Below are 23,112 nucleotides of genomic sequence, written 5' to 3' on the forward strand. Positions count from 1 at the left end.
TCCCAGCACTCAGGAGGAAGAGGCAGGCGGATTTATTTCTGAGTTTGAGGCCAGCCTGGTCTACAAAGTGAGTTCCAGGACAGCCAGGGCTATACAGAAAAACCCTGTCTCAAAAAACAAAAAACAAAACAAAAAAAGAGTTGCCTTGGTCATGGTGTCTCTTTACAGCAGTAAAACCTTAACTAAGACACCCCAAAAGATAAGACAACCATTGTAAGAGAGCTGTCAGGCATCAGAACAAGACTAATATACGAGAGGGTAATTATCAGACCAGGAATTGAAAACAGTCGTGACTAACATGCTAAGGGCTCTAATAGAAAAAGAATAGATAGATATATAAACAGAAGGTTGAAACTCAAGATTGAAGTGCAAGAAATAAGCACCTGAGAGCATCCACTTGGGAGGCAGAGGCAGGATCTCTGTGAGTTTGAGGTCAGCCTGGACTATGAGTGAGTTCCAGGACACCTGGGGTTGTTACACAGAGAAACCCTATATTGAAACACCAGCATCAATCAATCAATCAATCAGTCTTAGTTAGGGTTTCCATTGCTGTGAACAGATACCATGACCAAGACAACACTTATAAAGGACAACATTTAATTGAGGCTGGCTTCTAGATTCAGAGGTTTAGTCCATTATCATCATGGTGGGAGCATGGCAGTGTCCAGGCAGGCATAGGGCTGGGAGAGCCGAGAGTTCCACACCTTGATCCAAAGGCAGCCAGGAAGAGGCTCTCCTGTACTGGGTGGGGCTTCAAAACCAACTCCCACAGTGATGTACCTATCCCAACAAGGCCACACCTCCTAATTGTACCACTTCCCATGGGTACCACCACAAAATAAGTTCAAAACAAAACAACATTAGACTGGTGATGCTAAGAGAAGAAATAACCCAAAGCTGTAGATAGGGAAGTTGTCAATAGTAAAAACTTCCCATACTTAAGTGTGAAGTGACAAAGTGGAACCAGAGGATATGTAAGAGCTCTCATACCAGAAATATCAAAAGAAACTCTTCAGGATTTTTCTCTGCGCAGCCTTAGATGTCCTTGAACAGGACCAGGCTGGCCTGGAACTTGATCTGTCCACCAGGCTGCCTTGGAATTCAGAGGTCCTCCTGCCTCTGCCTCCTGATGGCTGGGACTAAAGTCATACACCACCACTGCCTAGCTTCCTTTGTCTTTTAAAAGAAGACTTAGCCTGGTGGTGTTGGCCTTTAATCCCAGCACTTGGGAGGCAGAGGCAGGCGGATTTTGGAGTTCGAGGCCAGCCTGGTCTACAGAGTGAGTTCCAGGACAGCCAGGGCTATACAGAGAAACCCTGTCTCGAAAAAACCCAAAAAAACAAAAGAAGACTTATTTTTTTTGTGTATGAATGTTTTGCCTGCGTGTATGTATGTATGTATGTATGTATGTATGCATGTGTGTATGTGTGTTATGCATGTATGTTTATGCATGTATGTATATATGCATGCATGTGTATGTATGTATGCATGTGTTATTTTATGCATGTGTTATGTATGTATGTGTGTATGTATGTATGTATGCATGCATGTGTATGTATGTGTGTATGTTTTAGGCAGTTTGGGTGTTGGGGTCCTCTGTGGGATCTGGAAGGCAGCAAAGGCTGTGAATGGATAACCTTTGATATAGAGGAGGAGAGTGAAGCCCCACAGGGCACCCTCCTTCACGAGCTGCAAAGGCAGGGCCAGAGTCTATCATTGCTCTCTATGACATGCAGGTGCCTAGATTTTTTTATCTCACTGAAGTTTAACAATAAATCTCTTAAGTAGGAGGATTTACCTTCCTCCCTGACCCTAACAAATGAAGAGGACTCAAAAGCATTGAATGACTATTGGAAATTCTCAAATACAATTCAGGATAGGTAGGATAAAAAGTGTTTTTAAATCGCCTTACACATTTATCCATCGATATTTAACCAAAACCAAGTCATTGACTTTGACAAGGAGAGCTTTATTACTACTGTTGCAGGAATTGTATGCCTTTCCAGTGAGCAGTCACTCCTCTCAGGAAAGTAAGGAGGGAGCCCCTTACTCGCTCAAGGCTGACTTTGGCTAACATACAGAGCTGGCCTAATAGAGAACGGTGAAATCTTTTTCCTTTTATGTACTTTAGGTTTATGAAATTTATATACATGGTCATCCTTAAATCTCTTTTGTGTCCTAACACAGGTTATGATTTGAGCAGCTTAAGTAGGAACAGGAGAATGCAAATCTGGTCGCCTGGAAGGATGGGGGATTTACATAGCAAAGGCGTTGGTTACTAGAATTATTTCTCTCTGAAGTATGCCAGCGTTGGTTGTTCTTTGCAAATAGCTGTTACCCGGATCCAGCTTGCCCACCTGGCAGGATTGGTCTCCTGATAGGAGCACAGGGGACTCAATGGCAGCTAGAACCTACTGATGGCTGTCCCCTTGAGCTGCCTGTTAGAAGCAGGTTCTTTGGAGATGGGGCTAATGTTTGATAAGTCCTGATGACTGAATGTTTATGTTCTTGCATCACAAATTTTGCTTATCTCTAGTGGGCCTGGTTAGCTTACTGGTTATCTCTGAGGTATGTGGTGGTGTTGCACCCTTAGCTAAATTCTACTTCCTGTGAGTTAATGTCTCCTACGAAAATCTATTGGCAAATCCTTTTATAACATCAATATTATACTCTGAGTTTCTTCTACATCACTACCTTATATTTAAGAGGATAAAAAAATACCACAAACCTCGCAAGCATTCTGGAAGCCGGGCCTGGGATGCCCACTGCACAGTCTGCTGGGTCTGTGCACATGCAGGCAGGGGATGCCCACTGCACAGTCTGCTGGATCAGTGCACATGCAGGCAGGGGATGCCCACTGCACAGTCTGCTGGGTCTGTGCACATGCAGGCAGGGGATGCCCACTGCACAGTCTGCTGGGTCTGTGCACATGCAGGCAGGGGATGCCCACTGCACAGTCTGCTGGATCAGTGCACATGCAGGCAGGGGATGCCCACTGCACAGTCTGCTGGGTCTGTGCACATGCAGGCAGGGGATGCCCCTGCACAGTCTGCTGGGTCTGTGCACATGCAGGCAGGGGATGCCCACTGCACAGTCTGCTGGGTCAGTGCACATGCAGGCAGGGGATGCCCACTGCACAGTCTGCTGGATCGGTGCACATGCAGGCAGGGGATGCCCACTGCACAGTCTGCTGGGTCTGTGCACATGCAGGCAGGGGATGCCCACTGCACAGTCTGCTGGGTCTGTGCACATGCAGGCAGGGGATGCCCACTGCACAGTCTGCTTGATCAGTGCACATGCAGGCCTGGCATTTGCACTGCACAGTCTGCTGGGTCTGTGCACATGCAGGCAGGGGATGACCACTGCACAGTCTGCTGGGTCTGTGCACATGCAGGCAGGGGATGCCCACTGCACAGTCTGCTGGATCAGTGCACATGCAGGCAGGGGATGCCCACTGCACAGTCTGCTGGGTCTGTGCACATGCAGGCAGGGGATGCCCACTGCACAGTCTGCTTGATCAGTGCACATGCAGGCCTGGCATTTGCACTGCACAGTCTGCTGGGTCTGTGCACATGCAGGCAGGGGATGACCACTGCACAGTCTGCTGGGTCTGTGCACATGCAGGCAGGGGATGCCCACTGCACAGTCTGCTAGATCAGTGCACATGCAGGCAGGGGATGCCCACTGCACAGTCTGCTGGGTCAGTGCACATGCAGGCCTGGGATTTGCACTTCATAGTCTGCTGGGTCAGTGCACATGTTGATAAGCAACAGGGAAGGGCTGAAAACGTCCACTGTCTCAGAATACTTCGTTATCGGTAGCTTGTAGCCCCACATCATCCCACCTCAGGCTTCATGGATCAAAGTGCCGAATTGCTGTTGCTGAAAGTCTACCATCCTGACCCTGAACCATGGGAGGAAAGTTGAGACTGCACCTTTAAGATTAATTGGTGACACAAGCATTTGAATGATGGCCAAGATGCGTAAACCATGGAGGGCTAAAGGCGTGGCTTGTGGGGGTTGGGGGTTGGCAGCGAGTACGAGGCCCTAATGTTAATCCTTAGCACCACACACAAAACAAAACAGTCTTCTTAGCAAAATCTTTTATTTGGTTTCTACCTAAAATGTAAGGTAAAAAAATTATAGGCTCCAATATTTGATGATATGGGAGCAAGAAGAAACCAAGTCAAAGAGCAATATCCATTTAAAATAAATCAAAAAGCCCAACTAGAAAGATTTCACCGTTCTCTAATTAAATGGATCCATCCCATCTCAGTTGCCAAAGATTTGAAAAATCTCAGGCTGAAGGAGTGTGTGCTGAGTTGAGCTTCTTCAGCCAGAGCTCTTGCCTGTGAGGGAAGCACAAAACAGTTTCTGAATGTCTCAATCTACTCTTTTATTATTAATAACATTAATTTGCAGAATCGTTTTAGAAACACCGAGAAGTTACACAGATCATACGGAGTTCCTGGACACCCTGAGCCCTGTTCCCCTGTTGGTTAGCATCCGGTGTTCCCGTGGCAGATTTATCACAGCTGACAGCCAGCATCGGCACGTTATTAACCAGAGGGGACTTGATTCAGAGTCCCCTCAGCTTTTCCGAGCTCGCACCTGATAGTGAGGCAGACTTCTCTTAGAGAAAGTAACAACTGAGCAGCTCTCTGACAGGTAATTGCCACCTGACTCCACCTTTTTGGCTTCCTCTCACAGTCACTGATGAATGACAAATGAATGACAAACTTCTCTAGAACCCAAGCCCCACTGCTTTTCAAGAAACTGCCGTCCCTACAGACCCGATCTTCCTCTGGCACTCTGTGTAAAGGCATGCAGAAACTGAGTTCTATTTAGGGGTATCTTCTGAGCACAAAGCTGTAAGGACCAGGAACTGATTTATCTTTGTTCACAGCAACACCTAGCTGATCTTTCTTTATGCAGTATTTGGTACGTAAAACATCATTTGCCAAACAAATGAACAGCATTGTACGCATCTTTCAAGAATTACTTGTGAGATGCTGAAGAGAGAGCTCAGCTGTTAATAGCATTTGTTCTCGCAGGGAAACTGGGTTTTGTTCCCAGTACCATGGAGAGGCTCACAACCAAAGAGGACCTGGCACACATGTGGTAGACACACACACGCACACACAGGCAAGATATTCACATACGGGGCTGGTGAGATGGTTCAGTGGTTAAGAGCACTGACTGCTCTTCGGAAGGTCCTGAGTTCAAATCCCAGCAACCACATCATGGCTCACAACCATCTGTAACAAGGTATGACTCCCTCTTCTGGTGTGTCTGAAGACAGCTACAGTGTACTTACATATAATAAATAATAAATAAATCTTTAAAAAAATATTCACATACATTAAATAAATCTTTTTTTTTTTTAAACGGGAGGGTTAGGGGCTTGGGAGACAGCTCAGGGTTATGAGCACTTGCTGTGCTTTCAGAGAGCAGAGTTGTCCCCAGGACCCACATCAGGTGGCTCACAAGTGCCAGTAAGGCCAGCTCCGGGAAATCTAACGCCCTTTTCTGGGCTCTGTGGGTATCTGCATACATGTGTAATACATGTTACAAATATTACAGAACATATCATTCCTGCTTTTTAACATTAGATATCTTAAATTTCTCACCTCAAAACCATCATCATAGCAAGAACTGTGTTTTTGCCTTCTTTTTGTATTTGTTTGTCTTTTCAGTTTTTAAAGCTCTTCTCTCTCTCTCTCTCTCTCTCTCTCTCTCTCTCTCTCTCTGTGTGTGTGTGTGTGTGTGTGTGTGTGTGTGTGTAAGAAGTCTCTGTGTGTACATGCAGGAATGTTTACACCTATACATTGAGATCTTCCCTCAGTCACTTCTCCATTTTTTAAAAAAGATTATATATATATATATATCACCATTGCTGTCTTCAGACACACCAGAAGAGGGCATCAGATCCCATTACAGATGGTTGTGAGCCACCATGTGGTTGCTGGGAATTGAACTCAGGACCTCTGGAAGAGCTATTGGTGCCCTTAACCGCTGAGCCATTTCTCCAGCCCTCCACTTTTTTTTTTTTAGACTGGCTCCAACTAACCTGAAGCTTGTTCTTTTGTCTAGCCTTGCTAGTCAGCGGGCCCCAGAGATTCAATTGTTTCAGCCCTGTGTGTCGGGATTATAAAGTGTTGGACACCACACACACACACACACACACACCCCACACACATACACGTTCACACTCAAACTCATACCCACATGCACACATGCGTGCACACGGGCACACACACAGTCACACATACTCTCACAAACTCATAAACTCACACACCTGCACACTTTCACACATGCATGCATACAGGTGTGAACACACATATTGGACACACACATTGGTTCTGGGACTCCAAACTCAGGTCCTTCTGCTTAAACAGCAAGTAATTTACACAGTGAACCACCCCCCTCCATCATTTAAGCTTTGAGACAGAACTTCTTATGTAGCCCTGAGTAGACTGGAACTTATTTTGTAGACAACACTGGGTTTGAGGGCAACCCTTCTTCTGTCTCCCGGGTTTGGGGGTTACAGGATGCACCACCAAGCCCAGCTTCAACTTGTCTTGTGTACTCTGTAGCTTATATAAGTGGTAAGTTGCTTCATTCATAGACCAAAATGATTCTGGTAAGTTTGTAAAATGTCACCATTATTCAATAAATGTGGCTTAAACGAAGAAAAAAAAATCACAACCAATTATATTACATTATTATAATGAGATGGCACGGGAGACTTAAGAAACTGTCACTTCTGAAGTGTTATTCCAAACAATGAATAACTTCCCCAGCCCCTAATTCTGTGGCCCAAGCCCCACACTAACTCACCATCCAGCTCCTTAGAAAGCGTTCATGGCTCTCCTCCTGTTAATGTCTCTCTTGAGTTGGCACACAGAGCAAACAGGACAGAAGAGTGTGACCATGTAGTCATCACAAATAGATCCCTGTGGAAGACACGGGAGACACATGAATGGAAGCCAGCACTGCTTGTGGGTTTTTGGGGCATTTTAAGGAGAGCCAAAAGCACCGATTCTTTGGATTCTGTTTATTACTTTTTACGGTTTATTTTTTTATTTCGTGTGTGTGTGTGTGTGTGTGTGTGTGTGTGTGTGTGTGTGTGTGTGTGTTCGAGTGCGCCTGTGCACAGAGATGGGGGTGGGGGAGGAGGACCTGCAGGAGTCAGTTCTCTCCCTCCACCCTCTGGGTCCTGGGGATTGAACTTGGGTCGTCCGCTTTGGCCGGAAGTGCTTTTCTATCTGCTGAGCCATCTCATTTGCCCTGGATTCAGTTTAGATACCTTTAGGAAAACGTTAGCTGACTTTCTCCCATGTAACACTTGCTTCTTCATTCTAGGACTTTATAATTCTGAGAATATAAGTGTCAATCAAACTACCAAGTCCGAGAGTACAAGACGGAGACTTAGAACGTCAGATCTCACAGCCCGGACGCTATTTGGCTCAAAACAATTACACCAGGATGAAAAGCACTGGGCACGTGATGTGGCGAGCAGTTTGGGAAGAGATTTAGGGAAGTGGCAAAGAACTTGGGGTCAAAGTACTCCTAAAAACCAATTTAGAAAGTAAAAGTTTGGCAGGAAATGTAACCACACTCGCTTTAAGATACTGACTGTGACACATTTATACACATAAAGCCTGGACAAGGAATTAGGCAAAGGAACACAGAGGCATGGGGTGGGAACCAGGAAGGTAAGGGCACTAAAGCCGGGCTCGCGCTCGGTGGAGTTTGTAGGTAAAGCCCACGCGGAGAAGCGAATGTCCAAGAACATCCAAAGCAAAGGGAATAAAAATTGCTCTAGGCAAAGGAAGTCAGGGAATGACAGTCTATAAAATGAGATCATTTAAAGAACTATTTGCTTGAGGCCTGCAGTTTTCATCCATTAAAAAAGAAATCCACACTAGGAAACAGGGAAGTAAGGCAATTTGGGATAAACACAGAAGGTTAGAATTCCCATCCTCGAAGGAGAAAAGTCAAGCAAGAGTCGCAGAACTCACAACAGGAAGCAGCCATGGGCGGAGAGGTGGGGACGTTACACTAGATAAACCCCAAGTTAAGCATCAGGGAACAGGGAAATCGGGCAGAGAGCCAAACCTGCCCTAGGGCAGTTGTCCTGGGACGCTAGGGCAGAAGGTCCAATCCCAGAGCCTCCCAATGTGGGCCTCAGGGCTCCAGGAGACGCACAGGAGAAAAGGGTGGGTATTGTCGCAGGTCTTAAGACTGGGTGCACACACTCCAAGATACTAACAAATATCCCTCCGAGACTATCAATCTACAAACCATCAGCATTTACAGAAATGTGTTCCTGTAAGTCACAAGGACAGAAGCATAGCCGAAGAAGATGCTCACAAGTTATTGTTTATTACCAACCAGGCAGTGGACTTGGTAACTAAAGGGTTCAATTTTCACTTTTTACTTCATACGTTTCTATTTTAAGTTTGTTAGTTTTTTTTAAATTAGATAGATATTTACTTTGCAATTAAAAGATACCGATTAAATTTCTCAAGTGAAAAAACAATTTCAGTGAAATTAAAATAGATTCCTGGAAAATGCTGCATGCTTTTTTGCTTTCTGTGATGGTCAAGTTTATGTCTTACCTTGTCTAGGCCATAGATGGACATAGATGTGTGGTTCAACATCATTCTAGAAGTTTGTTGAAGATGTATTTGACATAAAAATTAATGTTTAAGTCTGTAGACTTGGGATACAATAGATCACTTTACATAACATAGATGGACCTCTCTCTTCCAGTTAGTGAAAGACCTTTTTATTGGGACCTGAGACTCAGTGAGTCTGGCCAGGGGGCCACAGAGATCCACCTGTCCCCACCTCCCCAGTGCTGGGATTGACCTCAGGTCCTTAGGCTTGCAGAGCAAGGATTCACCAACTGAGCTCTCTCCAGCTTTATCCTCTGGCCTGTCCCTCCTGACGCCCCTTCTTTCTGACAGGGTCATGCTATGTACCTCAGGCTGGTGTCAACCTCTTAATCTTCCTGCCTCAACTTCCAAGCCCTAAAATCTCAGGGGTGTGTGTGTGTGTTATCACCCTCAGCTAGCTGAAGACCTTGATAGAAAAAAAAATGGATTTCTCTTGAATAGGAAAAAAGTCTGCTTGTAAATTGCCCGTGGACTTGAATGCCAATTCATCCACAAATATCTATCCAGCTCGACAGCCTACTCCCCAAGTTTATGACTTATGGGTTTCCATCATGGCTTTAAAATCACCAACGGGTCTCTCTCTTTCTCTCTGTTTTTCTTTTTCTATTAATTAATTAAATATATTTGAACTCTATCTGCACCTGTTAGGCCAGAAGAGGGCATCAGATCCCATTACAGATGATTGTGAGCCACCATGTGGTTTCTGGGAATTGAATTCAGGACCTCTGGAAGAGCAACCTTAACTCTTAAGTGCTGAGCCATCTCTCCAGCCCCAGACATTCATTTTTCTTTATCTCTGTCTCTCTTTCTATAGTCACACACAGAGGGAAGCAAATGTATGTATGTGTGTATATAGTCATATATATATATATATATATATATATATATATATATATATATATATATATATATATATATGAATGTGTATATATAGGAATATGTGTACACACACACACACACACACACACACACACACTCATCTACGCACCCTGTAATTCTGATTAAAAGACTACCCCATTTCATAGAGTGTTATAATGTTAAGCGCATGGACAGACAGTTTGGATTGGATATTCCCCTCTCTGTTATTAGAGCACATCTTTGGGTCAAAGACTCTACCTCTTACACATTTTGAAGTCTTCATTGGTAAAACATGGCAGACCTTCCCCCACAAGACACAAGCATTGGTGGCGGGTTTAGTTACCTAATGCGTACACATTGCAAACACGAGTTACTTCCTTAATAGAACGTTGAGGAACAGAAAGGAAGAATGTATTACTGCTGTGTCCACTGAATTTAGGGTTGTAGCTCCTTACAAAATTCTGGCCAATCAAACTCAGAGCTTGGATATTGTCAAATGGCAGCCACTCGGACAACAGCTACGGTAAATACAGTTGCCAGCTAGAATGATACCAAAGGTAAGAGACTCACAGGAATGCCGTATCGGGTTCGGTAGAGAGTCCTCATGGCCACCGTTGTTCCACACAGACAACACTCATTCATGTCAGCTGCCACTTGACATCCAAGACAAGTGAAACAAAAGGTCCCACAGAGGCCTGGAAACATGAAAACAGGGGTACATGTTACTTTAGTCTGTCCCCATTGGCTACACCAAGATGAGGCCTTTCTCCTCTCTGCTGCAAGTCTGGCTTCGTTGTTTGGGTGGGGCTTCATTATGACCCCACCCCATCATTTCAAGAGGGACCGTACAGGAAAAGACCTAGCCCTTTTCCAGTAGTACGACTCATGTATAAATTACTGCAATCTATTCATAAAACCCTTGGTACTAACAATGTCCCCAACCGAAATCCAGTTGCAGGATACAATAGGAAAGATTAGGAGATAGGAAAGATAGGAGAACCAGCCTAGGATGCCCTGGGTCACTTCAGAGTGGTGCCTGCAAGGCTCTAACTGGGAAATACTACTTGAGCTGAATGGTGGAGCATGCTTAGAAATGTTTTTAACAACTAAAGGGGGAATAAGGCCTCTTTGAGGTAATTTGTCTCATCCATTCACTGTGGCCAAGGTGCTGGGTGGAAGAGGGGTGTGTGTGTGTGTGCGTGTTGATTATAAACTAGGAGTATTTATGTATGCATCAAGGCCAGGAAGAGCCACCAAGTATTTTGTAAGAGATTAATTTGCTCAGATCTGCATTAAGAAAATCTGTCATAGGGGCTGGAGAGATGGCTCAGAGGTTAAGAGCACTGACTGCTCTTCTAGAGGTCCCGAGTTCAAATCCCAGCAACCACATGGTGGCTCACAGCCATTTGTAATGGGGTCTGGTGCCCTCTTCTGGTGTGTCTGAAGACAGCTACAGCCTACTCATACATTAAATAAATAAATAATACATAAATATTAAGAAAGAAAATCTGCCATAAACCAAGTGGTGGTATGTGCCTTTAATACCAGTACCCGGGAGGCAGAGGCAGGTGGTATTGAATTTGAGGCCAGCCTGGTCTACAGAAAGAGTTCTAGGACAGCCTGGGCTACACAGAGAAACCCGCCTCCAACAAACAAACAAACAAACAAACAAATGACAGAGAGAGAGTCAGAGACAGAGACAGAGAGACACAGAGAGAGAGACAGAGAGAAAATAAAGGAAGGAAGGAAGGAAGGAAGGAAGGAAGGAAGGAAGGAAGGAAGGAAGGAAGGAAGGAAGGACAGATGGAAGGAAATTTGCCCCCAAACAATGAAGGCTGCATTAGAACTCACCCCATCACCCCACACGAACTTTTAAACATTACATTTTATTTAATGTGTGCAGACACATGACAGGGTCAGAGGATAATTTTCAGGGGTTGGTCCTTTCCTTCCACCATGTGGGTCCTGGGGAACAGGGCCACAGTCACTTTCCCCACTGAGCCATCTTGGCAGCCCTACAGTAAAACTCACATATCCAAGTAAGGGTACATTCAGATAATCAAGTAGCTACTTGGGGCTGGAGGAGTAAAAGTTAGTCTTTAGCCACTTTGACGTCGCAATCATGTCGTGGGACTCGTTAGTCAATGAGCCCCCATTACCTAGTGAAGCATTGGAAAGCTGTGGGCAAACTCGACTGGAATTCCATGCCTTTGCTTTCTATGCAGTTATTGGCTTCCTTCGGTTCCAAGTTCCATCCCACTTCGAGTTAAAGCTTGTGTACTCCCATCCTGACCATTCTGAGGAGTTTTGCTTCAAAGCAAACCTCTCCTTCCTGAATTGCTGAGGACAATTGCTGATTCCCTTTGCCGCCCACCTCGATGTCTTCCACGTTCACTCAGAGAGATCTTATTGCAGACAGGGCAACTTTTGTTTTTTGGATAGTTTGATTGTTTGTTTGTTTGTTTGTTTTGAGACAGGGTTTCTCTGTATAGCCCCGGCTGTCCTGGAACTCACTCTGTAGACCAGGCTGGCCTCGAACTCAGAAATCCTCCTGCCTCTGCCTCCCGAGAGCTGGGATTAAAAAGGCATGTGCCACCACGCCCGGCAAGGGCAACTGTAGAGATTCAGTGCTGAGACTCTCTGAAAGTGTCCTGTGACTGACTATAAGACAAGATTTACTGTATATGCAACCAAGAAGAGATCTAATTGCCATTGTGTTTTTATTTTATTTTTTTAAATCAGGTTTAGGGGACTGGAGAGATGGCTTAGTGATTAAGAGCACTGGCTGCTCTAATCTTCTAGAGTACCTGGATTCAACTCCCAGCACCCACATAGCAGCTCACACTGTCTATAACCCCAGTTTCGGGGATTCAACACCTTCATACAGGCATATATGCAGGCAAAACACCAATGCACATAAAATAAAAATAAATACATTTTTTAAAAGTCAGGTTTAGCCAGATGGTGGTGATATACACCTTTAATTCCCAGCAGAAGCAGGTGGATCTCTGAATTCCAGGCCAACCCAATCTACAGAGAGAGTTTCAGGATCGCCAAAGCTAAAACAAAGAAACCTTATTTCAAAAAAACAAAGCAAACAAACAAACAGCCCCTCAGATTTAAGTAAAAAAGTTTCATAAATAATCTGTTTACAATTTCTAGGCCAGGCCCATTCAGTTTTAGGATCATTTAAGGCTTTCAATGCTACCTTAACTTAAGGATTTATTTTTAGGGGTAAGTTGATTTTCTTTTTTTCTTTTTTTTTTTTGGTGGTGGTGGCTGGAGAAGAACTGGGTATAATGAGTAGACTGTCTTTGACGTTTCCTGTAACATTCCCAGATTCTCAGGAGTCTGTAATGAGTTAGTAACTTAGCAACTTTCCACACAGTAAGGGAGGAGTAGGATGGGTATATCAATTATAGGGACACCTTCCCCGTACTCACAGACTCCGCAGTCACTGAAGCAATCACACAGGCTGGTCTGCCAGTTGGAATTTTGGGGAGCACGAACGAATCCAGGTTGAGTCACGATAACTGTTGGTGCCTGAGCCATCTTCGATGCGAGGTCTCAAAAGACCAAGTCTGCAAAAGAAAATGTTGGCGTTTCAGCCTGAAGCTGCTCTGGGAAGGTACTGTGTCCTGCCCTTTAGTTAGCCCTACCTGCTGTGCTCCACTGGCTAGGGACAGGACGTGGTTGGAGAAATCAGCTTGTTGATCTATAAAGAGCATTTCAGTCTCCACCTCCGAGAGGAGAGAGGCCTCAGGGGAAAGGAATTCACTGAACTGGTAAGGTGAACAGGTGTCTCTCATGGGTGAAAGAAACCAAAGGGGAGGCGGTGATCTTGATCGCGTGCTATTTTATACAGGTCCCTGATGTCCAGAGGATGGGAAACAAACCATTGGCCTGGGACAAGGTAGGGTTGCAGAACCGTGGAAAACAACCTCTTCTTGAACGGAACAGCCTAAGCTTAGTGCAAGCCCACTCTCTTCCCGCTCTTGCTCAGCTGCCTCGGTTTTCCACACAACTCTCCTGAATCTAAGCGGCTCCATCACTTCACGTTCACCGGAACCTGAACCTTCTATCCGTGCAGCTTAGCCCATGACTCGTGGCAGGGGCTGGCAAGTCCTTCCAGTCACCCCAACTGCTTTCCTAGTGTTGTGTTTTTGTTGTGGAGGATGCTGACTTGTTTTCCCGAGTCAGCATCTCATCACGTAGCCCAGGCTAGCTTCAAGCTCATGCCCCGCCCCCTGCGCCCTGCCCCCTTGCTTCAAGCCTTCCATATGCTGGCATTACAGGTGTGTGTCACAATTCCCAGCTGAGCAAAGCCTTTATGAAGTATGTCTTGTTAGAATATCTCTTCATTACGAGGGAGTGCTGAGGTTCAGGGGTGTGACGTAGATTTGGAATGACAGTGCCTTGCCTCCTCAGTCCCTTGATACAGGGCCCCACCAGCAAGCCCCAACCATCCCTTTTGTCTCTTCTCTATAGTGCTGGGAGACATGTGTGCAGACACTCCTGGCTTTTTACTTGGTTGCTGGGGGTCAAACTCAGCACCTAAGCTTGAGCATCAGACACACTCACCTGCTTAGCTCCACACGCCACCCCCACCCACCCCCCCACCCCCGCCTCAGTCTCCTTCCTCTTCTCCCACTGTGTTTAGCATCAAGTCCAGTGTTAAGATTCATAGTAGGTGCTTTAGCTTCGTTGCTGAATGAAGCACTAAAGGGGCTGGGTTATTTAGAGATCTGGTACATATTTTGAAAGGCACAAAAGGGCTGGGAGTGGTGGTGAACACCTTTAGTTCCAGCCCAGGGGGGAGACAGGGGCAGGCAGATGGATCTCTGTAAGTTCGAGGCTAGCCTGGTCTGCACAGTGAGTTCCATGACTGCCTGAGACCACCTCCTAAATAGAATGCTTTTAAAGATGGACGACTAGGCTCTGTCGTTTCATATCAATTAGGCATTTTCTTCAGTCGCCTTTGCTCTGTTCTCTATCTCATTGCTTGCAATGTCTGCTAGGTCAATAGTTTTCTTGAATGAGAAAAAGAGAGCACTGTATGACGCCAAGAACAGCCTTAAATGAAGGGTATGCTCAGATGTTTCTCCACGTGACTAGGAGTGTTCAAAGATGCTTGAAACATGACTAAATCTGCATGCACTTCAATATAGTTAATTATAAATCAATCCAACCCCCAGAATCCAGCACACAGACAATGTTTGCCTGTTACAGAGGAAGATAAAATTGGTTTAGTTCTGAAAAGAGGCAGGCTGGGCTCACCTTTAATGCAAGCACTTGGGATAGCAGAAGCAGACATGTCTGTGAGTTCCAGGCCAGCCAAGGCTACGAAATGAGACTCTGTCTATAAGAAAGGGGTGGGAGTGGGGCAGGGGTGAGGGTGGGGGAGGGGAGACAAAGAGGAAGGGCTTACAAAGTTCTTTTCAATGTTTGTATCTGTTGCCCATCATCATTATATTCAGTAAATATCTCTACGGGTTCTCTTCCTGCTACTGGGTGTAGTATGCAAATACTGCGGAGTTTTAGAAGATTTAGTAAAAAAAAAAAAAAGCAAGTATAAGGAGAAAGTGTATGAGATTTGACATTGAGAATGTTTAAAACAACAAACAAACCAAAACCATCCAGGCTGAAGAGATGGCTCAGTGGTTAAGGGCACTGGCTGTTCTTCAAGAGGTTCAATTCCCAGCATCCACATGGTGGCTGACAACCATCTATAAAGAGATCTCGTGCCCTCTTCTGGCCTGCAGGAGTACATGCAAATAGAGCACTCATACAAATAAATAAGTTTTATAGAACAAACAAATGAAAAAAAAATTTAAAAAGCAAAGCAAGTCTCGAGGTTAGGAAAATGCTGAAAAGACAGGTCAACTGTTTACAAAAGATATGAAGAAAAAAAAAAACCCAAAACTTAAATATATAAAAAGATGCTCAAATTTTCCCACCGTTAAGGAAGAAGAGTTACTGCTGGACAAAACTGAGAGCTCAGGTGTTGGTAGCGCGCCATTGCCAGCACCAGCAAGGCTCCAAGGCTGATCCTTAGCGCTAAACCCTGGTCAAAGCTCTCAGGAGAGAGCAGCTGTACAGACTTGCTAGGATTCCACAAGCATTCTGCAGGGTAATGGTCACGACAGGGTTAACTTGGAAAGTGCAAGCAGTGAGGTCCCCATGAGCCTCTGAACACACTGGAGGACCCAAGGATGAGTGGGGAGCCAAAGCAGGACGATCACTGAGGCCCAGCTCTAGATCCGCCTGAGCAATGTAGTAGGATTTTGTCTAAAGAACTAAAACAAACTAAAACATCTAGGTAGGTGCCAGGACTCAGAGAGCCATGAGGCAAGCACATTTACGAGCACACACAGATACACAGGTAGATATGGTAGACGTATGTGAAGATAAATTCTGATTACGTCCAAAGGGAAGGTACACCTAGTACCCAATCTTGATTGCTAAAGGCCATTGTTCAATAAAAAGAGCCCACTGACTTCAGGACTGGGAGGGAAGGTCTAAGATGAGCCTGGGACATACATATGGTTTCAAGAGTAGAGTTCCCCCCACCCCAGCTCTGCTCACTCCAGCCATATTTATTTCTTCTATGTGGGTACACTGTCACTGTCTTGAGACACAGCAGAAGACGACATCAGATGCCCATTACAGATGGTTGTTGAGCCACCATGTGGTTGCTGGGAATTGAACTCCGGACCTCTGGAAGAGCCATCAATTCTCTTAACCACTGAACCATCTCTCCAGCCCAAGAGTAGAGTTTATTAAATGAGATACTGCTTAGTGGGGCTGGGGGACACTTCTGAGGGAGTTTGATGGCCAAATTTAGGACAATTTGAGCAAAAAAGGTAATGTTATTATTAGATTACAACTCATAGAATCAACCATCTGTAGCTCTCTCCCTATTATCTGTATCTTATCTATGTGATACTAGTATAGATAAATAACAGAACTTTAAATGGGAGAGAAAGGATGGCACTTTCTTTGTTCCAATAAGTGTAGAAGGAATAACAGAAATATAAAAGACCGGCATTTGGCATACACCATAGTGAGTACTGTAGGCAATTCCCACCTCCTCTGTCAGCCAATCACACACAGCCACTGGAGGATCTGGACCATGAGAGAGCCATGGTAAAGGATCTGGCCAGGTGGGCTTGATGCTTGCCCACCTGGTCTATGACGCATGCTGACCACTCAGCAGCATCCCCACCACCCTGGGAACAGAGTTTGTAGAGAGCTGGGAATGCAGTTGGTAGAGTGCTTGCCTAGGAAGCAGCGCTGGGTTTCAGGCCAGCATTGTATAACTAGACATGGTGATCTATGCCAGTAATCCCAACAGGAGGATCAGAAATTCAGAGCCATTCATAGGTAGTGAATTTGAGAACATCTTGGTCTACAGGAGACTATTTTATAACAACAACAGCAAAAAGTCTACTTGAGTCTGGAATAGTAGGTAGCATACATATGATCCAGGCTGAAGCAGGAGGCTTGTGACTTTGAAGCCAGTCTATGCCATAGGGAGACTATGTAGACCCAAAGCAAACACAACCAAGTAACCAGAATACAAAAGCCCAACACTGACAAATCATCTACTGGTGGTTAAATTAGTAGATTTATTCCTTGCTCACAGTGGGAAATCATGGCCAGCAAGTCGGGAAGAGAGTGGATGGAAAAACTCCTTAGAGAGTACAGGCTGTGACAGAATAGTTTGGAAGAGGAACCAGGAAGTAGAGATGCTACCAGAAGGAGAAGGTCATCTCATGGTGACATTCTCATTTGCTAAGGAGGGCTCACTGGAGCAGCAGTTGTCCTGAACTTAAGTGAACTTCCTCCTCTTCCTTCCAGTAACTGTGGAGATCACAGGGCTAGCCTGCACTAGCTTTGCTGTTAACAACAGCTCCAACTGAAGCCACCCAGCAGGTTCAAACTGGGGAAAGACTAAAGTTTACTATCTTGCCCTCGGACTTTTGCCTTTGCAGTATCTTTCTCTAAAAGTTCTCTCTCTGTCTCTGTCTCTGTCTCTGTGTGTGTGTGTGTCTCTCTCTCTGTCTCTCTGTGTTTGTGTGTGTGTGTGTGTGTGAATTAGTTTAATTAGGGTTACTCACAGGAAGCTGGGTAACTAGCCAGTGTCCACACCAGAGAAGAAAACTGTCTCTCTCTCTGTCTCCCAGCAACCTCAGCGAGCCTAATGATTAACTGCAGAGTTAGCTATTCCAGGAAAGGGCTAACTCCACGGCATATAACACGATAATATAAACTTCCTTTGGCTTTTTGGAACCCAGAAGGTCCGATGACCTATGAATAACAGCAGATGGTTGGCCAGAAAAGCAGTCCATCTGAAACTGATGACTGCCATGAGCGGCGCCCAGAGGCTCCTCCCTGCCATCCCCCCCCCCCCCCCCCAGTAAGCCTTGCCCCTGCAGCCTCTAAGCAATATACCTTTTTTTTTTTTTCCTTTTCTGTTTTTGAAGGAGGCTCCCACATGGCGTAGTAAACTCCCCTCAAACTGTTGGTGGCCAAGGATAATCTTGTACTCTGGGTCCTCTCGCTCCACCCAGGGTTGGAGTTTGAATCCAGGGCCTCCCGCACTGCTAGGATCGACTCAACTGAGCGCTTCAACACCCGCCCCCCTCCCCCACAGACTGGAGTGCCCATCTTCCAACTTTTCCAAGTGTCTTACAGGAAGCCACACCTGCTCCCTAAATTTATTTCATCAGTTTCAGGAAAGGAAAGGGAAAAACATTGCCATCATTCATTTTCTTTGCCGACCCTTTTCACAATTAACAAGAGCTGGTGTCTGATGCAAAACTTGGAAAATGTAGCAGGCACCTCTTCCCCCAGGGAGGTGCTTGAGCCGTTGGAGGCAGACTCGAACCCACCCCCCCACCCCCCAACCAGGGGTGAGCCAAGTGGCCTTCAGAACTCAGATCAGCCTAGAGTCCCCCAGAGCTTCCCAACTCCAGTGCTATAATGTCAGAAGTCGTATTCTGAGAGATGATGCACCACAGTGCCTTGGAAAGCGAAGCATTTTAGAAAACGGAAAAGCATGTGTATTCATTTTCACTTTGCATGGCCTTTGCATAGTCGAAGGTCAGATAGACTACCAGAGTAATAATACTGGGCGGGTACCTCAGGGCCAGCTGCTGATAATTTGCTTTTCACATTTATCTTTCTGATTTATTATTTTTACGATAGCGTTGAGGAAATTGATAGGGCAGGGAGGCAGATCTGTGGTGGAGTACTTGCTTAGCACGTGAGAGGCCCTGGGCTGGAGCCCCACCTTAGCAACAACAACAACAAAAAATTAGAGTTTTATTTCTTTTATAATAAAATCTTGAGGTAACTGTGTTTTCCCTTTCAGGGGGGAAAAAAATCAAGTTGGAGACTAGCATCTTTAAAGGGATTGAACCAGCATCTATTGCTCTAGTTTTATTCCTGGGCTCTAGTCAGTACCAGTACATTGATGGCATTTGATAAACACCAGCCAAGTGACAGAAGAGACACCCTTCCTTTTGTCTTCTTCAAAGGAAAGTTATAATCCTCTAACTCATTTCTACATTGCGATTTAGATAGAAGAGCGGGCATCTGAAGAGTCCTGAAGGAAAACCCTGGCTCAGCATATCCCAGATGGCTGTGTATTTACATGGGGCTATATAGACTTTACAACCACATGAGACCTGAACACAGTCATGTGTATCTGTGGCAAAGACTTGTACCCAGAACTTTCATCTTCTCATTGATAGAAAATTGGTAAAAAAAAAAAAAAAATTCTCTACTGGTGGCTTAAACAGTCATCAACAGTCATCAGTCAGTCTGAGCTGTATATAACTCGACAAGGTGGTGATGGCTGGAATTCTAGCACTTTGGAGATGGAGGCGGGAGAAAAAATTATAACAAAACTCACATCTTTTTCATTTGTTTAGCCCAGGAGAAATTTGAAAACATATATAATATGCCCTACACATACGGAAACCTTTGGTATTGTAAGGATTTTTTCCTTTCTATTTCTAATACGGACAAAAATAAAATTACAAATAAAATAATAGATTAAAAGGTTGCAAGTTTCTTTCAGAATAGATCTCTCTCTCTCTTTCTCCCCTTCTCTCTCCCTCCCCACCCCCCAACCCCCAGTACTAGGGGTTGAATCTAAGGCATGTTGTGCTTTAGCCAAGTGTTCTACTCCACACTCAGCTAACTTCCTCTTTTGAAGGTGGAAAACTGTGGGGTGGGCAACCAGGGTCCCAACGGTGTTTCCGGAACCGAGGCCAAGCACACGTGGGTGGGGGATGGGGCCAGGAGGTTTTGAATACCAAGAGAAGCTCCTGGCCATGAAGGTTGCCTACAGCTGTGGGGGAAGGATGCTCTGCCTAGCACTGTCTAGAAGTGCAGTCCTAGAGGGAATCAGCGCTCCAGGACTGCCGGTTGCACCTCCAGCTTCCTCTGAAGAGGGTCTTAGACTGTCTAGCCTGCGCGGTTTCTCATAGAAGAAACACCTCCTCCACAGTTGAAGAGCCAACAGGCACAGGGGAGTCCATGCTGAGCATGCGCGTGCCCACCGCCCTTTCCCTGCCCCTGATCCTCGGTATGATGCCACCAAAACCAACCAACAGAAGAACTAACAACAAAACACCAGAAGTCCGCAAAAACTCACTCCGTGCACTCTTACGGCAGCCCCGTGATGCGGTCACAATCCCTCTTCTGTTGGAAATTATAATAAAACGTAAAATGCAATGCAAACTAACCCTAAACCCGTTTTGTTTTTGTTCTTGTTTCTTTTTTTTTTCCCCAATGCTTCCATCAAAAGTTTAACCTTAGTCATCTCAAATTAAAAGTCACAAGAAGACCGGGTGTGGTGTGGTGGCGCATGCCTTTAATCCCAGCAGAGGCAGGCGGATTTCTGAGTTCGAGGCCTGTCTGGTCTACAGAGTGCGTTCCAGGACAGCCAGGGTTACACAGAGAAACCCTGTCTCGAAAAAAAAAAAAAAAAAAAAAAAAAAAGTCACCAGGAAGTAAAGGGATTTAAAAAAAAAAGAGGAACCCCAAACTGCCCGGCATCTGCCTAAGGTTGTGCTGTGTTTCTAGGAGTGTTCTGTGACTTTATGTTTGGGCCGGTTCCGCAGTCCTCAGATTTTATCTTATGTGAAGACTGGTACTGAATTTGGGGTCTGAGATTAAGGCTTAAACTGAAGGCGGGGATCTGCTCAGGTAAGCATCACGTGGCTTCAGCCGCATCCTGTAAGGTGGTCTGACAAGTTGCAGAACTCCGTGGGATCCTTTCCTGCAGGACAAGTCCCTCCTCTGACCAGAGGCTTTTCCTTCTCCTGAGACTCCTGAGACAGTCCCATTTCTTTAGGGTCTGTTGCTATAATAGTTGAAGAGTAAGACTATGAGATGTCAGTATCTCTTTAGACTAACTTCATTTTTGCCCAGGCCCGTCTCAAAAGCATTTTGGAAAGCTTGCCGGCAAAGCAGATTCCTGGTCACTATTCTGGAAAGCTGTAATTAGCCTAGGGTCTGGGAGATTGTAATCGTCAGTTTTCTGCGCTGCAGCCCCTGTGTGCTGCACAAAGGAATGTGGCTGCTTTGGTGACTAGTGCTCCTTTCCCCAGGCTGACAGATTCCACCCCCCCCCCCCCCAACCCCTGCCTGAGCCTCCCACGTCTGCAGAGCACGTGCAAACTCAGCTCATGGTTCTTATCTGCTGGTGATGCAGGACGGACCCCTTGATGGTGGAGACGCCCACCCAGTGACTTGCAGACCTTGCAACCTCTGGCTCTTTGCTTTGTCTGTTACAAATAACTCCAAGTCCATTAGAAAACATGAATTGACCCAGCTGTGTGCATAAAAAGTCTTGCGATAGAGTTGTTTTGGGCCAAGGAGAAATCTGTAGTTTCCTGACGGTGGGGGCAGAGCTCTGCCGCATGCATCCTTAAACGCGCAATAGGAAAGTAATAGAAACTGGTGAGGACCACTCAAGAAAAAAGAAAAAAGAAAAAAAAAATAGAGGCGAGGAGGAGACAGAAACAGGACTCTAAGTCGACGGGCTTAGAAAGGCAACATGATAAATACCTTCCTTCTGAGATTCCTTGGCAAGGACTGGCCCCTACCAGGAAATCTTGTAGGATTTGGCTCACAGTTGAATATCTTAATTTTATCTATTAGTCTTAGACTCATTCTTGTGCCTATATTTCTGCCTCAGAACACACCACTCTCTAGAAGGAGACTACACCAGCTTAATAAAATTATGTTACATGGCACTAGTTATATTAATAAATCTTGTTAATATCGATAAAGCCAGGTTCTAAGCAACATATGCCTGAAGTCCTTCTATTATACACTGATATGAAGATTCAGTGTTCTTCAGTCTCGTGAGCTGCCCAACGTGAGATGTGAGTGTTTCTCTAGGAGCGTTAGTGAGTACTGATCAAACCCCCAGAGCAGTTGGAGTTTTGCTTTCATAGTGAGAACTCCTAAGGATTCCCAAACTTTACAAACTAATAAATCTACAGAAATCCCACTGACTAAACCTATAAAAATCTCCAGGTAGTTTAAACAAATATATATATATATATATATATATATATATATATATTATGTATAAAGAAACTAGATCACTTAGAGAGAGAGAGAGAGAGAGAGAGAGAGAGAGAGAGAGAGAGAGAGAAGATCTAGTTAGGAAATCCAGCACACAACATGCCCTCCCCGAAAGCAAGCAGTGGGCATGAGAACGGTGCCCCAGAGCCCAGAGGATCCCAACTGAGATGCTCAAAGCATGACGTTTAGCAAGCCTGACCCCTAATTGCTGAGTTCCACTAAAAATTACTAAAGTTAAAGCAATTAGTGAAGAAAACAATGATCTTTCAGCGTAATCTCAAACGACGTTAGGAATAAGATAAAACTTTGAAAGGAAAGACCCCTAGATTTAAAGACTTCCTAACAAATACTTACAGTTCAAAAGGGTTGGGCAGAACCGGTCCTGTGGTCTGGGGTTGAGTCTTACTACAAATAGAGAGACTCCGAGGAAAGGAGGAGGTATCAACCCCGTGGAGGGTGGGGTAGGGGTGGGCTGGAGTACAAAGAGCAATGTCCTGTGCTCTGATTGGCTGTGGTAATCCAGGCACCAAAAGCCATCTCTTACCAAATAGGGTTTTCCTCCTTACAATTCCAAGGGCTAACCTCTAAGGTCTCGGTGGAAAGGAGAGGGTGTGGTTCCCCTGATTAGCTACCTGCCTGACAAAGCTCTCCGAGTCTCACACCTTATTTTCCTCTTTTAACCTAAGAAACCAGAAGGCACTTGGGGACCTGGAGTTCCAGGCCCGCTCAGACTGTCCTTGAGTGTGTCTCTCTAGAGTTCTGGCTATCCCAGAGCTCAGTTTGTAGGATGGTCTCAAACTCTCAGAGACCCATCTGCCTCTGCCTCCTGTGGCTGGGATTAAAGACATGCACCACCATGCCGGGCTTCTGATCAGATCTTTCTCCTCCGTCTTTTCTTCCTCCCCCCCCCCCTTTCTTTTCCTCCCTGAGGCATTAGGGACTGAACCCAGGGCCAGTGCATT

General features: G+C 45.3%; 1 protein-coding gene across 7 annotated transcripts; it reads right to left on the reverse strand.

The window, feature by feature from the left end:
- Positions 1-1,948: 1,948 nt before the first annotated feature.
- Plac8 (placenta-specific 8) lies at positions 1,949-22,613 on the reverse strand. 7 transcript variants are annotated; one of them, XM_030254403.1, is made up of 6 exons: positions 22,505-22,613; positions 12,985-13,122; positions 10,112-10,236; positions 6,840-6,955; positions 2,838-4,348; positions 1,949-2,791 (listed from the first exon to the last, which is right to left on the reverse strand). In XM_030254403.1, the coding sequence occupies exons 5-6, from the start codon at positions 3,664-3,666 to the stop codon at positions 2,691-2,693; spliced, it is 930 nt and encodes a 309-aa protein (XP_030110263.1). In that variant the 5' UTR covers positions 3,667-4,348; positions 6,840-6,955; positions 10,112-10,236; positions 12,985-13,122; positions 22,505-22,613; the 3' UTR covers positions 1,949-2,690. The 7 variants fall into 7 exon arrangements, with proteins under 7 accessions (XP_030110263.1, XP_017176339.1, XP_030110262.1 ...); XM_017320850.2 differs by having other exon boundaries at positions 1,949-4,348; XM_030254402.1 differs by lacking the exon at positions 22,505-22,613 and adding an exon at positions 14,819-14,896 and having other exon boundaries at positions 1,949-4,348.
- Positions 22,614-23,112: the final 499 nt, after the last annotated feature.

This window comes from Mus musculus, chromosome 5 (assembly GCF_000001635.26).
Source record: "Mus musculus strain C57BL/6J chromosome 5, GRCm38.p6 C57BL/6J".
Taxonomy (NCBI): Eukaryota; Metazoa; Chordata; class Mammalia; order Rodentia; family Muridae; genus Mus; species Mus musculus.

What these genes read in the sequence shown, in the direction of transcription:
- Plac8 (XM_017320850.2), bottom strand. Translation starts at nt 3,666, where the DNA reads ATGTGCACTGATCTAGCAGACTGTGCAGTGGGCATCCCCTGCCTGCAT.